General features: G+C 32.7%; 1 protein-coding gene across 1 annotated transcript in view; it reads left to right on the forward strand.

The window, feature by feature from the left end:
- Window positions 1–653: 653 nt before the first annotated feature.
- Window positions 654–19,099, forward strand: part of C3H14orf39 (chromosome 3 C14orf39 homolog) — a 33,607-nt gene continuing 15,161 nt past the window's right edge. The window contains exons 1-10 of the mRNA XM_076848342.1: window positions 654–702; window positions 789–845; window positions 1,885–2,011; window positions 4,080–4,169; window positions 7,657–7,844; window positions 7,938–7,980; window positions 9,683–9,803; window positions 10,960–11,051; window positions 14,800–14,930; window positions 15,721–15,797. Coding sequence (XP_076704457.1) covers window positions 654–702; window positions 789–845; window positions 1,885–2,011; window positions 4,080–4,169; window positions 7,657–7,844; window positions 7,938–7,980; window positions 9,683–9,803; window positions 10,960–11,051; window positions 14,800–14,930; window positions 15,721–15,797 — 975 coding nt within the window. The remainder of the gene's footprint in view (window positions 703–788; window positions 846–1,884; window positions 2,012–4,079; window positions 4,170–7,656; window positions 7,845–7,937; window positions 7,981–9,682; window positions 9,804–10,959; window positions 11,052–14,799; window positions 14,931–15,720; window positions 15,798–19,099) is intronic.

The following is a 19,099-nucleotide window of genomic DNA, read 5'->3' on the forward strand; positions in this document are numbered from 1 at the left end:
CGTCGTGGTTGGCTTGTGGTGGGCAGAGGCCAGCAGCGCTGCCTGAGGGGAGGGCGGGCCAGCGAATTCCCGCTGAAAGCCGCGAGCCGCCCCTCGGGTCTACGGGGAGCCAGAGCTGCGAACCCCACCTCTGGCATGTTCTGGACAGCGAGTTGGCTCTCGTGTGATTTTTTTTTTTTTTTTTTAAATTATTGGGAGGCAAATTGGTAAATGAAAACCTGCACCACTTTTCTAGGTTTCACCTTGCTGTTGGTGAAGGACTTTCACTGCGCGGGGCAGTACACACGCCAAGCAGGGACATATTCAGATATTTATTTTACAGGGCACGCCCTTTTGAGAAGTCTAGGTGTCTGGATCCCCAGAGATTCAAAGACTTACTGCAGTACCAGGAATAAACAATTATGAAGGCGCCCACCCTTGCCCCTAGTCTCAGTCATGCAACGACGTTCAGCAGCTGCCTAAGTGTCTCTTAGGGCTCTACCAGGAAGGTGGCTGTGGACTGAAAACGTCTCTTACCCTCTGTCTTGCTCCATCCACATTTTTTTGTGAGAATGTTATATTTAAAATGTTGTTACCGAATATACATGTGTATTTTCATTTTATATTCATGTGTATATTCACTTATTTTTTATTTTCTTTACATAGTATTCAAGATGAATGACAGCCTCTTTGTCAGTCTGGACAGACTTTTGTTAGAATTTGGTAGGTATAAAATGAAAATAAATAGGTAACTGTATTATTATTCGACATTTTAACAATGAAGTAAAGTCACAAGAGAATTGTTTTAGTTTTCCAGTATGAGCAAGATATAAGTACTAAAGAAGACATGATTCAAAGAATTAATAGTAAGTAGTTTTTCATGTTAAAGATGTTTTTGTCTTAATTTTTATGACATATAGCATATAATTGCCCTGTTTAGGGCAACTTGTAGTTGGCATTGTAACTCTTCTGGAAATTCTCTACTAATTTATTAGTATAAATTCTCTACTAATTCTGGAAATTCTGTACTAATTCTCTCCAGTAATAATGAGCTTTTTAGCCTAGGCAAAATAGTTGTGATTCACCTACTGTTTTTCAGTAATTTTGTGTATTCTGCATTTAATTATTTTGTGAAGAATTTTGCTTTAAGCAGCAATGACCCCTAAGGTGCAGTTAAAAAATGTTATATTTCTCAAATAACAAGGTTACTTCAAATATTTGAGTGAAATGTTTCTCTTTAAAGAAATCATCAAAAATTAGGAACCAGAATTGATGCCACATTTTCAGGAATAATAATTCTGAAAATAAGTGAATTGGCTAGTAAATATAAGTGAAGTAGCTGGGCAAATTTAAATAAATATAATGCTTTAAATATTTTAGTTCTAAAAATATAACTATTAACTTCTTAATTGTCACAGAAAGATTGAATTTGGTTTTTTTCTACAATCAAAAAATAAAATATTATGAAATTATTTAATATTTTCAAGAACTAAGTTTATCTTAAATCATTGGTAAATAAGTTAGTTGATGGTATATTTAATAATTAATTGATAGAAATTATGTATTTGTCAATAACAAAATCCTTATGTTAATATAATTAATGAGTAAACATTTGCATGAATTTATAGCATCATAAGATGAATTGACCTCAAGTGTCACCTAATCTAGCCCAGCGTACATTCTTCAATTGCAAATACAAATCCTCCTTAGTTTGGGGGGGGGGTGTGGGGGTGGCTGTGGTTTTCTACTTTTTAGTACAGGAGCCTTCCCTTCTCAAGCCTCACTTCCTCTCCTTTCTGGCTGTCCTCCTTTTAGGTAAGTTGACATAAACTGGTTTTCTTACTGTATTCGTTTATTTTGAATTTATAATTTCTACCGTAAGAAAATAAACATTTCCTCTTTTAGAATGCTTTGAAGACATAAAAGAAAACAAATCAACTATTTGTAAGATACATGAAACTATAAATACAACAGATGAGGAAATTGCTCATTACTGTAAACATAGTAATGAAATCAAAGACAACTGTAGTAAGTGAGTATTTTAAAGAAATGAACCTTCAGTAATTGCCATTTGATTTTTTTTATTCAAGATTTCTAGGTTTATAGTTGAAGACACCATTGCTTGTTTTGTTTTGGTTTGGTTTGGTTTTTTGGTATTGGGGGTTGAACTCAGGGTCTTCCTTGTACATGCTAAGCATGTTCTCTACCATTGCCCTAAGTGCTGAATTATGAGATTTCACTAACTTAGATATAGTTAGTATAAATAAAGAATTTTAGTGTAGTCTATGTAAGTCCTATTAGTCTGAAATAATTTCCATTTTTTGACTTTTCAAGATCTTAGTGTTTTTGTTTATGTGGTGCTGGGAATCAAATCCAGGGCCTTATGCATGATAAGCAAGTGCTACCTTGATACATGATAGACAAGAACCACTGAGCTACACTCTGGCTTAAGATCTTAGTTTGTATAAGGGAATCCAACCTAAAACTTTTCAAGATAAAAACACTTCTTTTGAGAAATATCTCTCTAGGTCTTTTGTCCAATTTCTAATCAAGCTATTTCTTTTCTTGCCATGGAATTGTATGACTTCTACTTCAACCATTTTTATGATAGGAAAATATTGGAAGTAACTCTAAATGTTCAACATTAGGGGACTGGTTAAATGAATTTTGGTATATCCAGATGACTGAACACTAGGCAGCCAATAAAATCATGACATAGGTGTATGTTTGACATGGGAAAATGTTAGTAGTATATTGCAAATTGAACAAAGCAGTTTATGCATCATTATTCATAATATGAACCCAATGCATGATGATATATCTATATCTAAGAAAAACCTCAAAGGATGCACATTGAAAAGCTTATAGTGAATATCTTCTCAGTGAGCATATGTTTCTTATGGAATTTTTAAATACTCAGAATATATGCATGTATAATCTTAGACCTTCAAATTTCCTTTTGGGGGACTGAGGATGTGGCTCAAGCGGTAGCGTGCTTGCCTGGCATGCGTGCGGCCCGGGTTCGATCCTCAGCACCACATACAAACAAAGATGTTGTGCCTGCCGATAACTAAAAAATAAATATTAAAAAGTTCTCTCTCTCTCTCTCTCCCCTCTCCCTCTCTCTCCTCTCTTAAAAAAAAAATTTTCCTTTTGGGGAATATTTTTTAAGTATCAGAAATTAAGGGGTTGGGGATATATCTCAGTTGGTAGAGTGCTCACCTGGAATGCACAAGGCCCTGGGTTCAATCCCCAGCACCACAAAAAAAAAAAAAAAAAAAAAAAAAAAAAAGAAAGAAAAGAAATTAAGACAAATATTTAAGTATAATTTCAGTAAGTGATAAAGGAGGATAAATTTTATGTGAATATGATCTAAGTAATGTTAAAATATATAATTGTAGCAAAATCTTGAAACAATTTTAAAATCATAGTAGTTATTTAATATTGAGAATATGTATGATAGTTTCTTATGTATACTCTTCTGTGCTTCCAAATGGGCATATGTACTTTTTATTTTCTTTTTCATTTTGCATATGTACTTTTTGAATTTGGAAAAAAAATGAAAATAGAGGAAATATTCAAACAATACTTAGAATGGAAGCTGCCATGGTATATATAGTAATTTTAGTTTTTTGTATTGGTAATAGTTTTCAAGTTATATGATAAAACAAAAGTATATGAGGTGAATATTCATTTTATTCTATCTGATTTGATAATCTATTTTGGCCTAGTTTCAGCCATGCTATATTTGCTTCTTTCCCTGTCATATCTCAAAAACAAATTTTATGTAAAAATTAATGAATATTAATATTTGAGCATATGAGTGTGTGGATATTGATAGTGATGGGGATAGGATATGCAATTTTTTTCTTTTTTATACTGTTGTATTTATTATTTTAAAAATTGGTTCATATTAATTATACAGAGTAGTAGATTTCATTGTGGCATAGGGAATGTTTTCTTGATGTAAACTTGTTTTCTCTAGGAAGACACATTCATTTCTCTTTAAATAATTTTGTTCATTTTTTATTATCTCTGCCAATTTTTTTATTTGTTTATCATTCTGAAGTGCTAATTACAACTATAACTTTTTTCTATAGCTGGAAGCCAACATGTGATGTTTTTCATAAACATGAAGATTATATGCAGGACCAATTTACTATTTTTCAAGAAACCATTGAAAAAGACAAGTACAGTATATATATTAACTTAAGTGTATCAGTTTTATAAATTAGTATTACTGGAACATGCTTTGTAAGAATTTAGAAAGTGTGTATTGTGAGGGAATATTATTTTAAGTAAATGTGATATCTTGGACTGAATCATTGAAGGTCTCCATATTTGTTGTAAAAGCTTGAATATGTTGAGATATTGCCTTAGATATAAACCATTTATCTATCAGCAGCATTTATAGCAAAGTTCTTCAATTAATGGTATTTATGACTAAACAGTGTAAGCAAACATTTAGGAGGATAATTATTTGTAGAATAAACATTTTGAAAAATTTGAGGTATTGGTTTTTAAAAGGGATTTTGTGTCAAATTTCAGTTTTTCAGATTGCTAATTTAGTAAAGTGGTTATATTCTAATGGAGAAATACCAGTAGTTATGTGAATTTATTTTACTTCGTGTAAAATCACATCATCTTAGGGATTAAATGTAATTAATGAATGTAATAAAACCAGGTTAGAGACTTTGAACATGATATATATAGCATTAAAATTTTACCTAATTTTAAAAACTGAAGTGATTTGAGAACACTTATCAGTTTTTACATTTTACTTAAGAAACACATATGTTGAAGGCCTTGTGGTGCATACCTATAATCCTAACAAGTTGAAGGTTGAGATAGGAGGATCTCAAGTTCAAGGGCAGCTGTAGCAACTTAGTGAGACCCTAAGCAACTTAGCAAGATACTGTCTCAAAAATAATAAATAAATAAATAAATAAAAATAAATAAATAAATAAAGCAAGCCGGGGATAAAGCTCAGTGGTAAAGCACCCTTGATTTCAGTCCCCAATATCAAACAAAAAACCCTCCTAAAATAACTACCCATGTAAAATCTATAATCCATTATTTTCAAAGATGAGTCTTAGGTTAGAACTGAAGTTTAAAATTGGGACTTAATGGCATTAGAAATCTTGTATGTAGATGAGGTTTCTCAGGAAAACATATGGAGCAAAGTGGAGAAAGGCAAAAGTATGCTATCATCCAAAGAGTAGACAGAGGGTGGAAAAGATGAAGGAGACTATTAGGTTGTCATTTATAGATCCTGCTTCAATCCCAAAAGAATTTGAGATATTTGTATAATAATACCACAGTGTTTAAAAAAAATCAAGGCTACGTGTGGTCCTGCATATTGTTTGTTAAAAGTACAGAAATTAGGCTTTGAAATTCTTAGTAGTCAAGGCATTGATCAAGAAATATGATCAGAGTATTCATTTAAAAAAATTCAATTAGAGGCTGGGGGTGTGACTCAATGGTAGAACATTTTCCTAGGATGCTCAAGGCCCTGGTTTTAATCCTTAGCAGTTTACGTGCTTAGGATAAGTTATGAAGTTTTTCCCAAGACTTGAGAGAAATTTTTCTCCTGGGTCTTCAAAAAGGGGAAATTGGGGAGTGTGGTAATATTTTCAGTAAATTCTTTCAAAAAAGTCCCCGTTTTTAATGTTTTTATTAATGCATTAAGTTATACATAATAGTGGTATTCATTTTGACATATTCATAAATGCATATAATTTCCTTCATTTCAACAATCAGTACTGAGAAGTAGGAAGGAAGTAGGGGCACTAGCTACTTATTTCTGATCTCTCATTCTTGTTCTGAGCATTCATGAAGACTAGTACTGCTAGAATAAATTAGAATAATGACTTTCTGATCATGACTTAGCTATGCTGTGTTCTGCCAAAGTTTCTATATGGAAGGTGTTAGAAGTGGATATGACTATATAGTATAAACAAGATAGAATATGGTATGCTAATCTCATATGAAACAGGTGACCCAGGCCTAATTTTTCAATGGTATTTCTCTTCTCCCTGGACCATTTTCCCAAGTTATTATATAAATGGGGTCTTAATTTATAAATATACATTTAGAAGAATAGGAACTTATTTGGGGCTCAACTGCTTTATCTTGCTAAAGGGGACAGAGTTTAGCAATACTAAAAAATTAGATCATTCTTAAAATTCAGACTTGTTGACCCAGTACTTATTAATCATTACTTATTAAACCAGAAGTTTTAAGAATACTTGCTCCTATTCTCTGCTAAGGAGAATAATCATTATAGCATCTTTTAAGAAATTTCTTGATCCAAGAAATAAAATCTTGAGGAATATAAGGACTATATATTTTCAGAAAGTTTACTATGAATATTATTTTTGAAACCAGAATTTGGTAAAAAGAGGATTCAGGAATATATTTTCTGTAGGACTGGGGATGTATAGCTCAATGAGTGAGGCTCTCGGTGCAGTCCCTAACACTGAGGCTGAGGGTATATTTTCTGTGAAGAACTGTATTGAGTACTTTCAGTGTTATAGATCATGATTGGCAAACATTTTTTGTAAAATACCAGATAGTAAGTATTGTAACTCAACTCTACTATGTGGTACAAGATGGCTTTAGGCCATATATAAATAAATGAGATATGATCCAATAAAACCTTATTGGATAGTGAAATTTGAACTTCATATAATTTTATTATGACATGGAGTATATTTCGAGTTTTTTTCAATAATTTAAAAACCATTCTTAGTTCACAGACAACAGAGGATGGATTAGATTTGGCACATAGGCAGCCTGGGGATGTAGCTCAGTGGTAGAGCACTTGCTTAACATGCAAGGCTCTAGATTCAATCCTCAGTATCTCCTCCCCTACCCCATCACAAAGTTTTGGCACATAGGCAGTAGTAATCAACTCCTTTGTCCGTATGGGTCAAATAAGAAAGAAGTCTTAATATTCTTTTGTAAGAATAATGCCTCACTTACGACTTGTGCCTAAATAGATGGTCACCCATTATTAGTTGAATTGATATAGAAGAGTTCCTCCAAATGACTCAAATTTTTTTCATAAGAATACTTGTGGGGTATACATGAATGATTATGAACCCAGAGTTTTAACACACAGAACGTGACTTCATGTAATAGTTTCAGCTAAAGAAAATTAAAGGAGATTTAAAAGGCATAGTTACAGAGGTCAGAACCCAGGGAGCATAGATATTTAAGAAGGTATAACTGATATTGGCCAAATTATATTGTTATATCCTGTGCATGAATGAATATGTAACAACAAATCCCATCATTATGTACAACTGTAATGCACCAATAAAAAATGTGGGGAAAAAAAGGTGTGACTAAAAGAACCTAGTTCTGCAATGTCAGTTAGGATGAACATGAAAAAGAGATCATTTGATTGGACAATTTAGATCATTGATGACCATGGAAAGAATAATGTCATTATACTGGTGGGAGTGGAAGTTAAATTGAAGAAGATTAACCAGGTGAGGAATAAAAAAAGTGTAGCTGAGAAGTGTCTTGGGGTTAAAGAAAGTTGAAGGACAGACAATAATGAGGGAAATACAAATAGATGTTTGAATTGCTTTTTATACTTAATTTAGGAGACTTTAACAAGTGATATTTATTAGGTTTTTAGATTTATTCTACATCATTTATTTTTAACAGAAAAATGTATCATGATTATGTATGTCAGTATAAAGAAGTTTTGAAGCAATACCAACTAAAATATTCAGAAACACCCTTTTCACGTGAATATTATGAGAAGAAAAGAGAACATGAAGAAATTCAAAAGAGAGTGTTGGCATGTTCTGAACAACTAAAAATGAATGAAACTATTCTTATGGAATTTCTAGGTATTAACCTTTCTGTAATATGTTGCTTTAATTATTATATCTTTGTACTGAGAAGAATATAATAAATCAGTCTCAACTATGACTTTTTTTCAGTGCCTGCACCCTTTCCATCACTTACCAAGTGGACATTACACATGTATCCACAATAGTATTTCTATTTATAATTTTATTAGATAAGTATTGTTTCTGTATTTTAATTATTATTTTGTTTTCCTGGTGAGAGCTTCATAGATTTGTTTTTGTGTTTAATTCAGATTTTAAAGGTCACTTTAAGGTCTTTTGGGATTAGTTCTCATGTACATGTGATCAAAAGTAAGTAATTTTAAGGGGAATAAAATTGTATATGTATTTGGCTTTAAAGTGGCGTATCAACAATCAAACTAATGAAAATGTCATCTTGCTTTGTCTTATCAAAGAAGTTCTGATTAAATTGATTAATTATTACTTGTTATGATAGATGATGGTAAGGAAGTGAGTCAACAATTATTCACTAATATTTAAAAATTCATTGGGTACTTACCTTGTGTCAGGCAGTACTGAAGAAATTACAAAGCTCTCTTGCAAAGAGCTCACAGTTTAGTAGAGGAGAAAGACAAATAAAGAATTCTAATACAGTATCACTGTAATAGATGCTTAAGTAATTCTTAATTGGTCTAAGTCTCACCTGTTTGTCAGAGAGATCTTTCCTGATGCTGAACTTGAAACTTTAATCCTCTTTCAACCTCCACAATCCTTTATATGCTTTTCTATCAGATTATAACTCCTATGTTTGTACTAAGTCTTCTTTATCCCTGTATTCTACCTTGCTTCCTTTCTGTTTCATCCTAAACCATTCTTTTATCTCCTCTGCTGCTTTTTATCCTTCATGTTTTGGTTTGAGCCTATTATATTTTTATGAACATTTGTTGTTTATCTCTGCATTAACTTCTTAGTGGGAAAGGGCAGAGGTTAGTTGGTAGATGAAGTACAGAAAGTATAAGGGAGTTGGATATGAGTTGGGATGAGATGTAAAGTTGCATGTCAAACAAGAAGAGGTAGATGGAGGTAGGAAGAATTAAAGATTAGGATTTAAATATCTATTTCTAAAAATTTAAACTGATACTTTTGGTAATAACTTAGCTTTATAAATAATATTCACCTGAAATGTTTGTTCTATCATATAAGTCACATATTTTTAAGGCAGGATAGGAAGTTCTGATAAAATTTCTCTAGAGTTCTTGTTCACTGTTACTCTTCTATTCATTTCTAAATTCTAGATAGATAATAAAGGAACTTAAGTAATTGTGTTAATTAATAATTATGTAGGATGTCTATTAATAGCAGATAAATTTTCTACTTGAAATTGAGTCTAAATCCTCCCTAAACAGAATGTCCAGATGAAAGTTCTCAGTTTTACAGGGTGCATTGATGAACCTTATAAGGCAAGAAAAGGGAAATTGGGTGGATTTTTAATGTTGATTTTGGAATAATACATGATGGAAGCATAAAAAGTTAAATTGGGACCTGAATTTATTATATTTTATTAGTCATCCCAATGACACAGTGAACTTAGTTTAAAAAAACCAAATAACACCTTGTGAAAATATTTAACTGAATGAAAAAGTTCTAACAAATATTTTTGATGGATGTTACTTTTAAGTTAATAGAGATCAATACTAACTTATCTTCATTAGTCTGCCAAATATTTATATTAATCTTACCTGTTTCAGAAACAGTGCTTATTGCTTATATATACCACACATATAAATGACATTATATAATATTAACTATTTCTGACATAGTACATTTATTTTAAATGTAAGGTTTACTTGCACAGCATAGTTCCTTAACATAAAAAGAGTTAATCTGAGATGTAAAACACAAGATATCCTCAAACATGCCAACAGTTTTACCAAAAGTTCATCTGAATTGAAGAAAGAAGCAGATGAAGCAGAAATGGAAATTAATTCATTAAACAAGGTATATATTTTGTTATTGTTTCTAAAATATGTATTATTGTATAATAGTGTGTTAGTAGACACCTTAGAAAAGCTGTTAAGATAGCCTCAATGTGGACAAAGGCCAATTGATAAGCTTTAGATCACTTTGAAGCCAAAATGTATTTCAGGTGTGGAATTTATTTAACTCTGAATTTGGGGGAATAGGTTGGCTTTTGGGAGGGCCTGAAGAAGGATCAAGATGTAGGTTAAGAGGAATTTACTTACTGACTTGTGGTGCAGTAGGTTAAACCCAAGGCCTCATGTATACTAGGCTCTGGATTTGATCCACTGGTACCTAATACCTCTGGCCCTGTAACAGGAATTTAAAAGCATTGAAAAAGTAACAGTGTTTTCAAAAAGGTGAACAGTAAATAGTTTAAATAATTTAATCTTGCAAAATTTACAACTGTAGTTTATAATTTTTAGGAAGCCAGTCTAGAAACAGTTAAGTTTTTAAGGTTTTATTGAATATTTTTAGTATCATCCATTGAATTGTGGCTTTGATTCACATACATACAAGAACTCATCAAAATCATTTTATGAATTTTGAGAAAAAATTGAAAATTAAATTTTCTAAATTTTTTGAAAATTAGATTTTATAGTGATCATTCATAGTTATAAGGTACAAAATAATATCAATATAATTTTATTTTTTTTCTAAATATTTATTTGTTAGTTTTAGGTGGACACATATCTTTATTTTATTTTTTTATGTGGTCCTGAGGATCGAACCCAGTGCCTCATGCATGCTATGCGAGCACTCTACCACTGAGCCACAACCCCAGTGCCCCCGGCAATATAATTTTAATAATGAGAGAAAAATGGATGCTATTTCCTTTAAAATATGTGATAACTATGTCCCTATGTAAATATTCAATGTCTATTTTGCTTATGATTATTCTTTTAAAAAATGGAAATTATTGATATTTATGATTGAAAATTTAGTAGTAAGGAAAAGTTAAAGGGGTATGATTTAATATTCGTGTAACTCTTAATGACTTTCAATAGAAGATAGTAAATTCTGCCAAAAATACAAATCTTGTGATTCTACAGAAAAAAATCATATTCATTAATTAAGATAAAAGTTCTTCTTTGCAGGTAATTATTTCATTTTCCTTTTCCATTTTTCTTTTTAGCTGATTGCAAGACTTTATGAAACCAAGAATCTTTCAGAAACTCTTGAAGAAAAGAAAAAAAGTACAGAAAAGAGAAAGGAATTGAAAGAAAGGTATAGGTAAATTTTAAAATTGAATTTTATGTGACCAGAGATTCTGCATCTAAAAGTTTGATTCTGTATTCTATCCTCTTTTTTTTGTTTATACATGACAGCAGAATGCATTTCGATTTATTGTACACAAATGGAGCACAACTTTTCATTTCTCTGGTTGTACATGATGTAGAGTCACCAATTTGTGCAGTCATATATATACCTAAGGTAATAATGTTCTCATTCCACCATCTTTCCTACCCCCATTCCTGTTCTCCTTCCCTCCCTCCCCTTTGCCCAATCCAAAGTCCCTTCATTCTTTCCATGCCCCCTCCCCTCATTATGGATCAGCATCCACTTATCAGAGAGAACATTCAGCCTTTGGTTTTGGGGGATTAGCTTACTTTGCTTAGCATGATATTCTCCAACTCCATCTATTTACCTGCAAATACCAGAATTTTATTCTCTTTTAATACTGAGTAATATTCCGTTGTGTATATATATTTACCACAGTTTCTTTATCTGTTCATCTATTGAAAGGCATCCAGATCAGACAGTTTTGTTATTGTGAATTGAGCTGCTATAAAAATTGATGTGGCTGTATCACTATAGTATGCTGATCTTAAGTTCTTTGGGTATAGACAGAGGAGTGGGATAGCTGGGTCAAATGGTGGTTCCATTCGTAGTTCTCTGAGGAATCTCCATACTGCTTTCCAGAGTGATTGCACCAATTTGCAGCGTACCTTTTCCCCACATCCTCCCAGCATTTTTTGTTGCTTGTATACTTGATAATTGCCATTCGGACTGGAGTGAGATGCAATCTTAGAGTAGTTTTGATTTGCATTTCTCTAATTACTAGAGATGTTGAATATTTTTTTGTATATTTGTTGATGGATTGTATATCTTCTTCTGAGAAGTGTCTATTCAGTTTCATAGACCATTTGTTGATTGGGTTATTTGGTTTTTTTTGGTGTTTTTTGAGTTCTTTATATATCCTGGAAGTTAGTGCTCTATCTGATGTGTGTCTAGTAAAGATGTTCTCCCACTCTGTGGGCTCTGTCTTCATGTTATTTATCTTTTCCTTTGATGAGAAGAAGCTGTTTAGTTTGAATCCATTCCATTTATTGATTCTTGATTTTATTTCTTGTGCTTTAGGAGTCTGATGAAGGAAGTCAGGACCTAATCTGACATGATGAAGATTTGGGCCTACTTTTCCTTCTATTAGGCACAGGGTCTCTGGTCTAATTCCTAGGTCCTTGATCCATTTTGAGTTGAGTTTTGTACATGATGAGAGAGAGGAATTTAATTTCATTTTGCTGCATATGATTTCCAGTTTTCCCAGCATCATGTGTTGAAGAGGCTATCTTTTCTCCAATGTATGTTTTCTACACCTTTGTCATGCAGGTTATCTTCTATTAATTTCTTATGAAAAATATTAATTTAAGGGGTTGAGGTTGTGGCTCAGTGGTGGAGTGCTCGCCTAGCACGTGTGGGGCCCTGGGTTCGATCCTCAGCACCACATAAAAATAAATAAATTTAAAAAACCTATTGTATCCAACTATAACTAAAAAATAAAATATATTTTTTTAAGAGAGAGTGAGGAGAGAGAGAGAGAGAGAGAGAGAGAGAGAGAGAGAGAGAGAATTTTAATATTTATTTTTTCAGTTTTCGGCAGACACAACATCTTTGTTTGTATGTGGTGCTGGGGATCGAACCCGGACCACATGCATGCAAGGCGAGCGCGCTACCGCTTGAGCCACATCCCCAGCCCAATAAAATATTTTTTAAAATATTAATTTAAATATTTTGAACTATTATTATTTAGTATGCTTTAGTGAGGCTGAGGATATTATAATTGTAGAGGGAGAGAGGGTAGCAACAGCACATCTGATGCACAATCCACCTTTTATCATCTTGTCACCAACTTGTTTAGTTCTTTCTTTATCATGGAGAGTGTAGATGAGCCTATAATTGTGACTTAATCCATGACATCATATGTTTCCTTGTTTTTTTGTCCTGTTTTTTGATCAAATAGACCTTAGTGATGGAATCATGAAGAAAAAGTCATTAATTTTTCTCTTAAAGAAAAATAGATGTGTTACTCTTGCTGTTTCTGATCTACTTTCTATTTTTTTTTCTTTTTGCCTGTGCCCTTTTTTCATTCTAAATTTCCATTCCTCAGTCTTCATTGCCTTTGTGTTGATTTTTCAACACACTCTTCTTGAAGAGTTTATTCCCCTGAACCCACTTCCTTGGATCTATTATTTGCTTGACCTCCTCCCTAACATGTTGCACTCCCACATATCGTATCTATGGCAGTATGTATTTAGTTTTATGATGAAATTGATTTAAAAAAATAGGCAAACATACAGAATTTTGCTTTGCCAACAATGTTTTAACATAAAATTCTGTATATTGAGAGGAACTTATATAAATATTTAGTCATTTTTTACTCAGTGTATACAGTAGCACCCCCTTATTCATGGTTTTGCTTTCCATGATTTCAATTACCTGTAGTCAACCATGATCCAGAAATATTAGATAGAAAATTCTGGAAATAAACAATTAAATTGCATGCTGTTCTGAATAGTCTAATGAAATTTCATGTCATTGTACTCTATCCTACCTGGGATGTGAATCATCACTTTGTTCAGTATGTCTAAACTGTATACATTACCTGCCTGTTAGTTACTTAGTGGCCATTTCAATTATCCCATTGAATGTTATATTATCATGGCGCTGGTGTTCAAGTAACCCTTATTTTACTTAAAAATGACCCCAAAGTGAAAGATTAGTGATTCTGGCAATTTGGATATGTTGAATAGAAGCTGTAAAATGCTTTATTTAAGTGAAAAGGTGAAAGTTCTTAACATAAGGGAAAAAAAACAGTTATATGCTTAGGATGCCAAGATCTGTGATTAGATTTATCTGTCCATGAAATTGTGAAGAAGGAAAAATAAATTTATGCTAGTTTTGCTATCATACCTCACACTGCAAAAGTTAGGCCACAGCTGAGTGTGGGGGTGCATGCCTTGGGAGACTAAGACAGGAGGATTGCAAGTTGGAGACCAGCCTCAGCAACTTAGGCCCTAAGCAGCTTAGAGATAACTTGTCTCAAAATTTTAAAAATAAATATAAAGGACTGGAGATGTAGCTCAGTGATTAAGTACTCCTGGGTTAAATCCACCACAGGAGGAAAAAAAGCTACAATGTGTAATAAATGCTTGCTTAGTTAAGATGGAAAAGGTGTTAAATTTGTCTATGTATGTATATATAAAGTTCGGTACTGGGAAACTTATCATGTATCCTAAATTGATAAGGTAGAATCAGTGTATTTTGATAGCATTTATTCGAAGACTACTGGACTTATTCAGAAAAGGTGTTTTAGCTCTGACGCTATTATCAAGTAATTTAATAATATTGTACAAAAGTCTGTTAAAAATCTCTGGAACTGGGGCTGGGGATGTGGCTCAAGCGGTAGCGCGCTTGCCTGGCATGTGTGCGGCCCGGGTTCTATCCTCAGTACCACATGCAAACAAAAGATGTTGTGTCCACCGAAAAACTAAAAAATAAATATTAAAAAAAAATTCTCTCTCCCTCTCTCTCTCTCTCTCTCTCTCTCTCTCTTTAAAAAAAATCTCTGGAACTTAGTTTCATTATTTGCAAAGTGGAGGATTTTAACTACATAGTATCTAAATATCCCTTCTAGCTTCAGAATATGTTAATTTTTACTTAGCTCATATTTAATGTAATCTATTCTTCTCTTTAGAATTTTTGAAAAAGATGAGCATATGCTTGTATTGAATAAAATCCCTCAAAGCACTCAATTATTTCTTCCTTATGAACCTCATAAATTAGTAAGACCAAAAAAGATGCATTCTTCAGAACCAAGAGTTACAGGTACAGAATTGTTTATTATTTAATAACTTTATTTGTTTGGGTAAACCCACAGAAGGAGAAATAAAAATAAATTTTAGTTATCATTTGACGTGAGCAAGAACAAACAGTACTGGAGACTTACAGACTCAGGAAAGTACTGCTTTGAGTTGGAGAGCAAACAAGAAATGTCTTCTCTACATATTTTTTCCCTCTGAGAAGGAAACTTTTTACATAAAATGTGTTCTGGTTGGATTGCTCAGCTGTCAGAGGAATATAAGTAATTACATATTTTTATTTGAGGAATTATATTGTCATATGTATGATTTCTATGGGTAGCATACTTGTGTTAATAGTGTTTGAGACTTGGTCATTGAGACATTTGAATTAGATTTCATTCAAGGGTCCATAGATTAACTAGTTTAACTATATTATCTGTCTCCCCTCCATCATTACTATTATTACTTGGTCTTTTTTGGTTATGGATTCTAAAGATACAGTTTTGTCAGTTGGTCATTTTATCATTTCATATTTAATTGCTATCATAGTGAATATAGAGTGATAAATTAAGAGATGTGATGTTTAAAAATTGTGTACTTAAATTAAAATTTAATATTCATATAGACTTGATTGTCTAAATGATAAGGTTAGATTAAGTGGTGGAGATGAGGACCAGGGTTGTAGCTAAGTGGTAGAGTGCAAACTTAGTGTGCATAAGGCCCTGGGTTCAATCCTCAGTATGAGAAAAAAGTCAGAGTTGATGTTTGATTCTATCTTCAGAATTGATTTTAAGTAGTATTACTTAATAATCTAGATAAAAAAGAAGAAAGTTTTGTGCAGCAGTCAAATCTTGCCAATATTGACTTCAGACAAAAGGAAAAAGATCCACATGTAGGTATTTCTTTTTAAATAATATAGATTAAATACTTGCTTTTGTTAAATGAGAGTAATGTACTACACTTGAGACAGAGATGTGTGTGTGCAGTTAAATCAGCCATTAGCATAACCTTTGGGATCTAAAAAAATTAAAATTTGAATATGACATTCTGAATATAGACTACAATATGCTCCAGTGCTTTCAAAATAATGGAAAAAATATTTTAAAATACCAAGCCCTATATCTATTAAACCAAAAACTTGAAAAATCTCTGGAAGAAGAAACACTGATTGGATTGAAGAAGGAAATTATAGCCTGGGACATGCATAGGATAATTCTGTTAACAAAATAGAGATCCAGGGACAATCAATAGGATAATTTGTTGGGCTCCTTCAGAGGGAGTTAAGTAACTTAACTCATGTTCATCTTTGTTTCTCTACTTTGCCTTTGGTCAGCCTCAGTAATGGGATGACTGACTCCAGGTGGAAGCAGTGAGTAGGGGAGCATGGGTAAGAGAAACTGGCTCATGTCCTGGGTGGTTCTTGATGCCTGTGAAAAATAAGGACTACACCAACCAAATAACTAACTGCTGATATTGCATATCTTTATTTTTCCCTTGAAAACAGTCCAGAGGGAATTCCTCAATGAAAAAAATATTTGTCCTTTCACTTATTTGTAATTAATACAGACACTAAAATGAAACTTAAGTCTAAATATGTATTATAGAAATCTAAAATTACAGATGATTTTAATATGGGATGAAGGTAGATAAATGAGGAAAGCAAATGTTTACCGATGTTTTTAATTTTTTGGTGGTGGAGGGGTAGTAGATGTAGGGAGAAAATATAAATGCTGATTAAGTATACATTCTGGAAAAATGTAAATTTATGTCTGTATGTCAAATATTTAAGAAAATCATCAGAAGAGAAATGGAAGGTGTAAATTTTTTAAAAGTAAAAGAAAAAAGATAAAAATTAGGTCAACAGAGTGGAAACAACAGTTAGCATTTAGATAGAAAACAAACAAGATGCTGGAAAAAGTTCTGAACAGATAAACAATCATAAAAATCTGACTGGGTTAAACCACTATTAGAAGACAGAGGTACTTGTATGGGATATATTTTAAAAATACAGTTACATACTATTAAAACAGAATAGCTGAAACAATTTTACAAATAAAGGCTAAAAATAAAAAATGGAAAGTATGTATCAGGCAAATACAAACAAAAAAGCAAGTGTAACAATATATAGAAATAACAATGTCATATTAAATGGAGTTCAAGATGAAAAGCATTAGCAAGGATATATATATTTCTTATTTTTTAAAGAGAACAGTTCATTGAGAAATCATAAAAACCATGTTGCACCAAATTATGCAAAGCAAAAATTGGCAGAACATATATCATAACAAAAACAATGAAATAAACTTTCCATTTAAGCCAGATATTTTTAGGGAAAATTAAAGGCTGTAAATGAACATAATAAAGCAGTGGCTTACATGTTAATATAAAACAAATTTTATTTGAAGTTAAAAATGAAGTATTAGCTCTTTCATATGTAAATAAAAAAGAAAGTTCAGGCTTCAATCTTTTAATTTGTTGTTTTACTTTTCTGTATTCTGTTTTAAAGATTTTAGAGGATAGAGGGACACAGAGCAGATCATCAATTGAGAAATGGCAAGATTTTCTTAATTAGTTATAATATGAAGGGAATAAATTTTAAAAAGATTTACCTTAACTGTTATAAAAATAGTTATTATATTTATTATAAACATCAAATTCATTGAGGGTTTTGAATTTGTTTTCCAGTATTTGTATGTCTTATATGTAGTAGTTTCAATTAATGTGTATAAGCATTATATTGCTAATGATGATGATAAGGTTGAAATGCCAATGAAATGAGAGAACCTTGTATAGCTTTCGCAAATGTTTATTGTTTTTTTTTTTTTAGTTTTATTGATTTTATTTTTTTAAGTACACAACAGCGGAATGCATTACAATTCTTATTACACATATAGAGTACAATTTTTCATATCTTTGTATATAAAGTATGTTCAATTCATGCCTTTTTACATGTACTTTTTTTTTTTTTTTTTTTTGCATTGCAGTTCTTATTACACATATATACTGCCGGGTTTCTGTTCTCTCGACTAAAAGGCTCAGAGTTTACTCCAGTTAAACTGGGCTGACTGGGCTGTGCAAAATAACCACACAAGAGACACAAATATCTTTTTCTTTGGGGTTACTGTGACGGCTCCTCTGACCTTAATGGTCCGCAGGAATAGAGAGAGTGAGAGCACACGCTGACCCCTTTTATTGAGGAGAAGCTATTCAAATGAGGCAAGGGGTCAGGTTTAAGAGGGCTGAGTCTATCTTCATGATGTCCACTGTCAGCAGGTTGACTGACACCTGGGTAGGCCACACCCAAGGACACAGTAAGAGAAGGGGACACACAAGGCTCTTCCATGGAAGATTCTATCCTAAACAGGGCAAGGGGTTATATTACAAAGGAGCAGGTGAGCATAGCTTCACCCATGGGGCTGTAGCAAGACACACCCATGCACAAGACACTGTCCCTCGAACCCAAGAAGGGTGGGGAAAGCTCTGCCACATTTCTGTGACTGAGTACCTCAGAACCCAGTCGGGGAGTGTGACTCAGTCACATGTAAGGTTGGTCTCCCACAATATACCACAATTTTTCATATCTCTGTTTGTATATAAAGTATGTTGATACCCAATTCGAGTCTTCATACATGTACTTCAGATAATGATGTCCATCACATTCCATGGTCCTTGCTAATCCCCTGCCTCTCCTTTTCCCTCCCACCCTTCTTCCCTATCTAGAATTCATCTAATCCTCCCATGCTCCCCATCCCTACCCCACTATGAGTCAGCCTCCTTATATCAGAGAAAATATTCAGCATTTGGTTTTTAGGGATTGGCTAACTTCACTTAGCATTATCTTCTCCAATGCCATCCATTTACCTACAAATGCCATGATTTTATTCTCTTTTAATGATGAGTAAAATTCTATTGTGTATATATGCCACATTTTTTTTTAATCTATTCATCCACTGAAAGGGCATCTAGGTTGGCTCCAAAGTTTAGGTATTGTGAATTGTGCTGCTATAAACATTGATGTGGCTGTGTCCCTGTAGTATACTGTTTTTAAGTCCTTTAGGTATAGACTGAGGAGAGGGATAGATGGGTCCATTCCCAGATTGCCAAGGAATCTTTATACTGCTTTCCTTATTGGCTGTACCAATTTGTAGTCCCACCAGCAATGTATGAGTGTACCTTTCTCCCCACATCGTATGT

This window comes from Callospermophilus lateralis, chromosome 3, assembly GCF_048772815.1.
Source record: "Callospermophilus lateralis isolate mCalLat2 chromosome 3, mCalLat2.hap1, whole genome shotgun sequence".
In the NCBI taxonomy this organism is placed as follows: Eukaryota; Metazoa; Chordata; class Mammalia; order Rodentia; family Sciuridae; genus Callospermophilus; species Callospermophilus lateralis.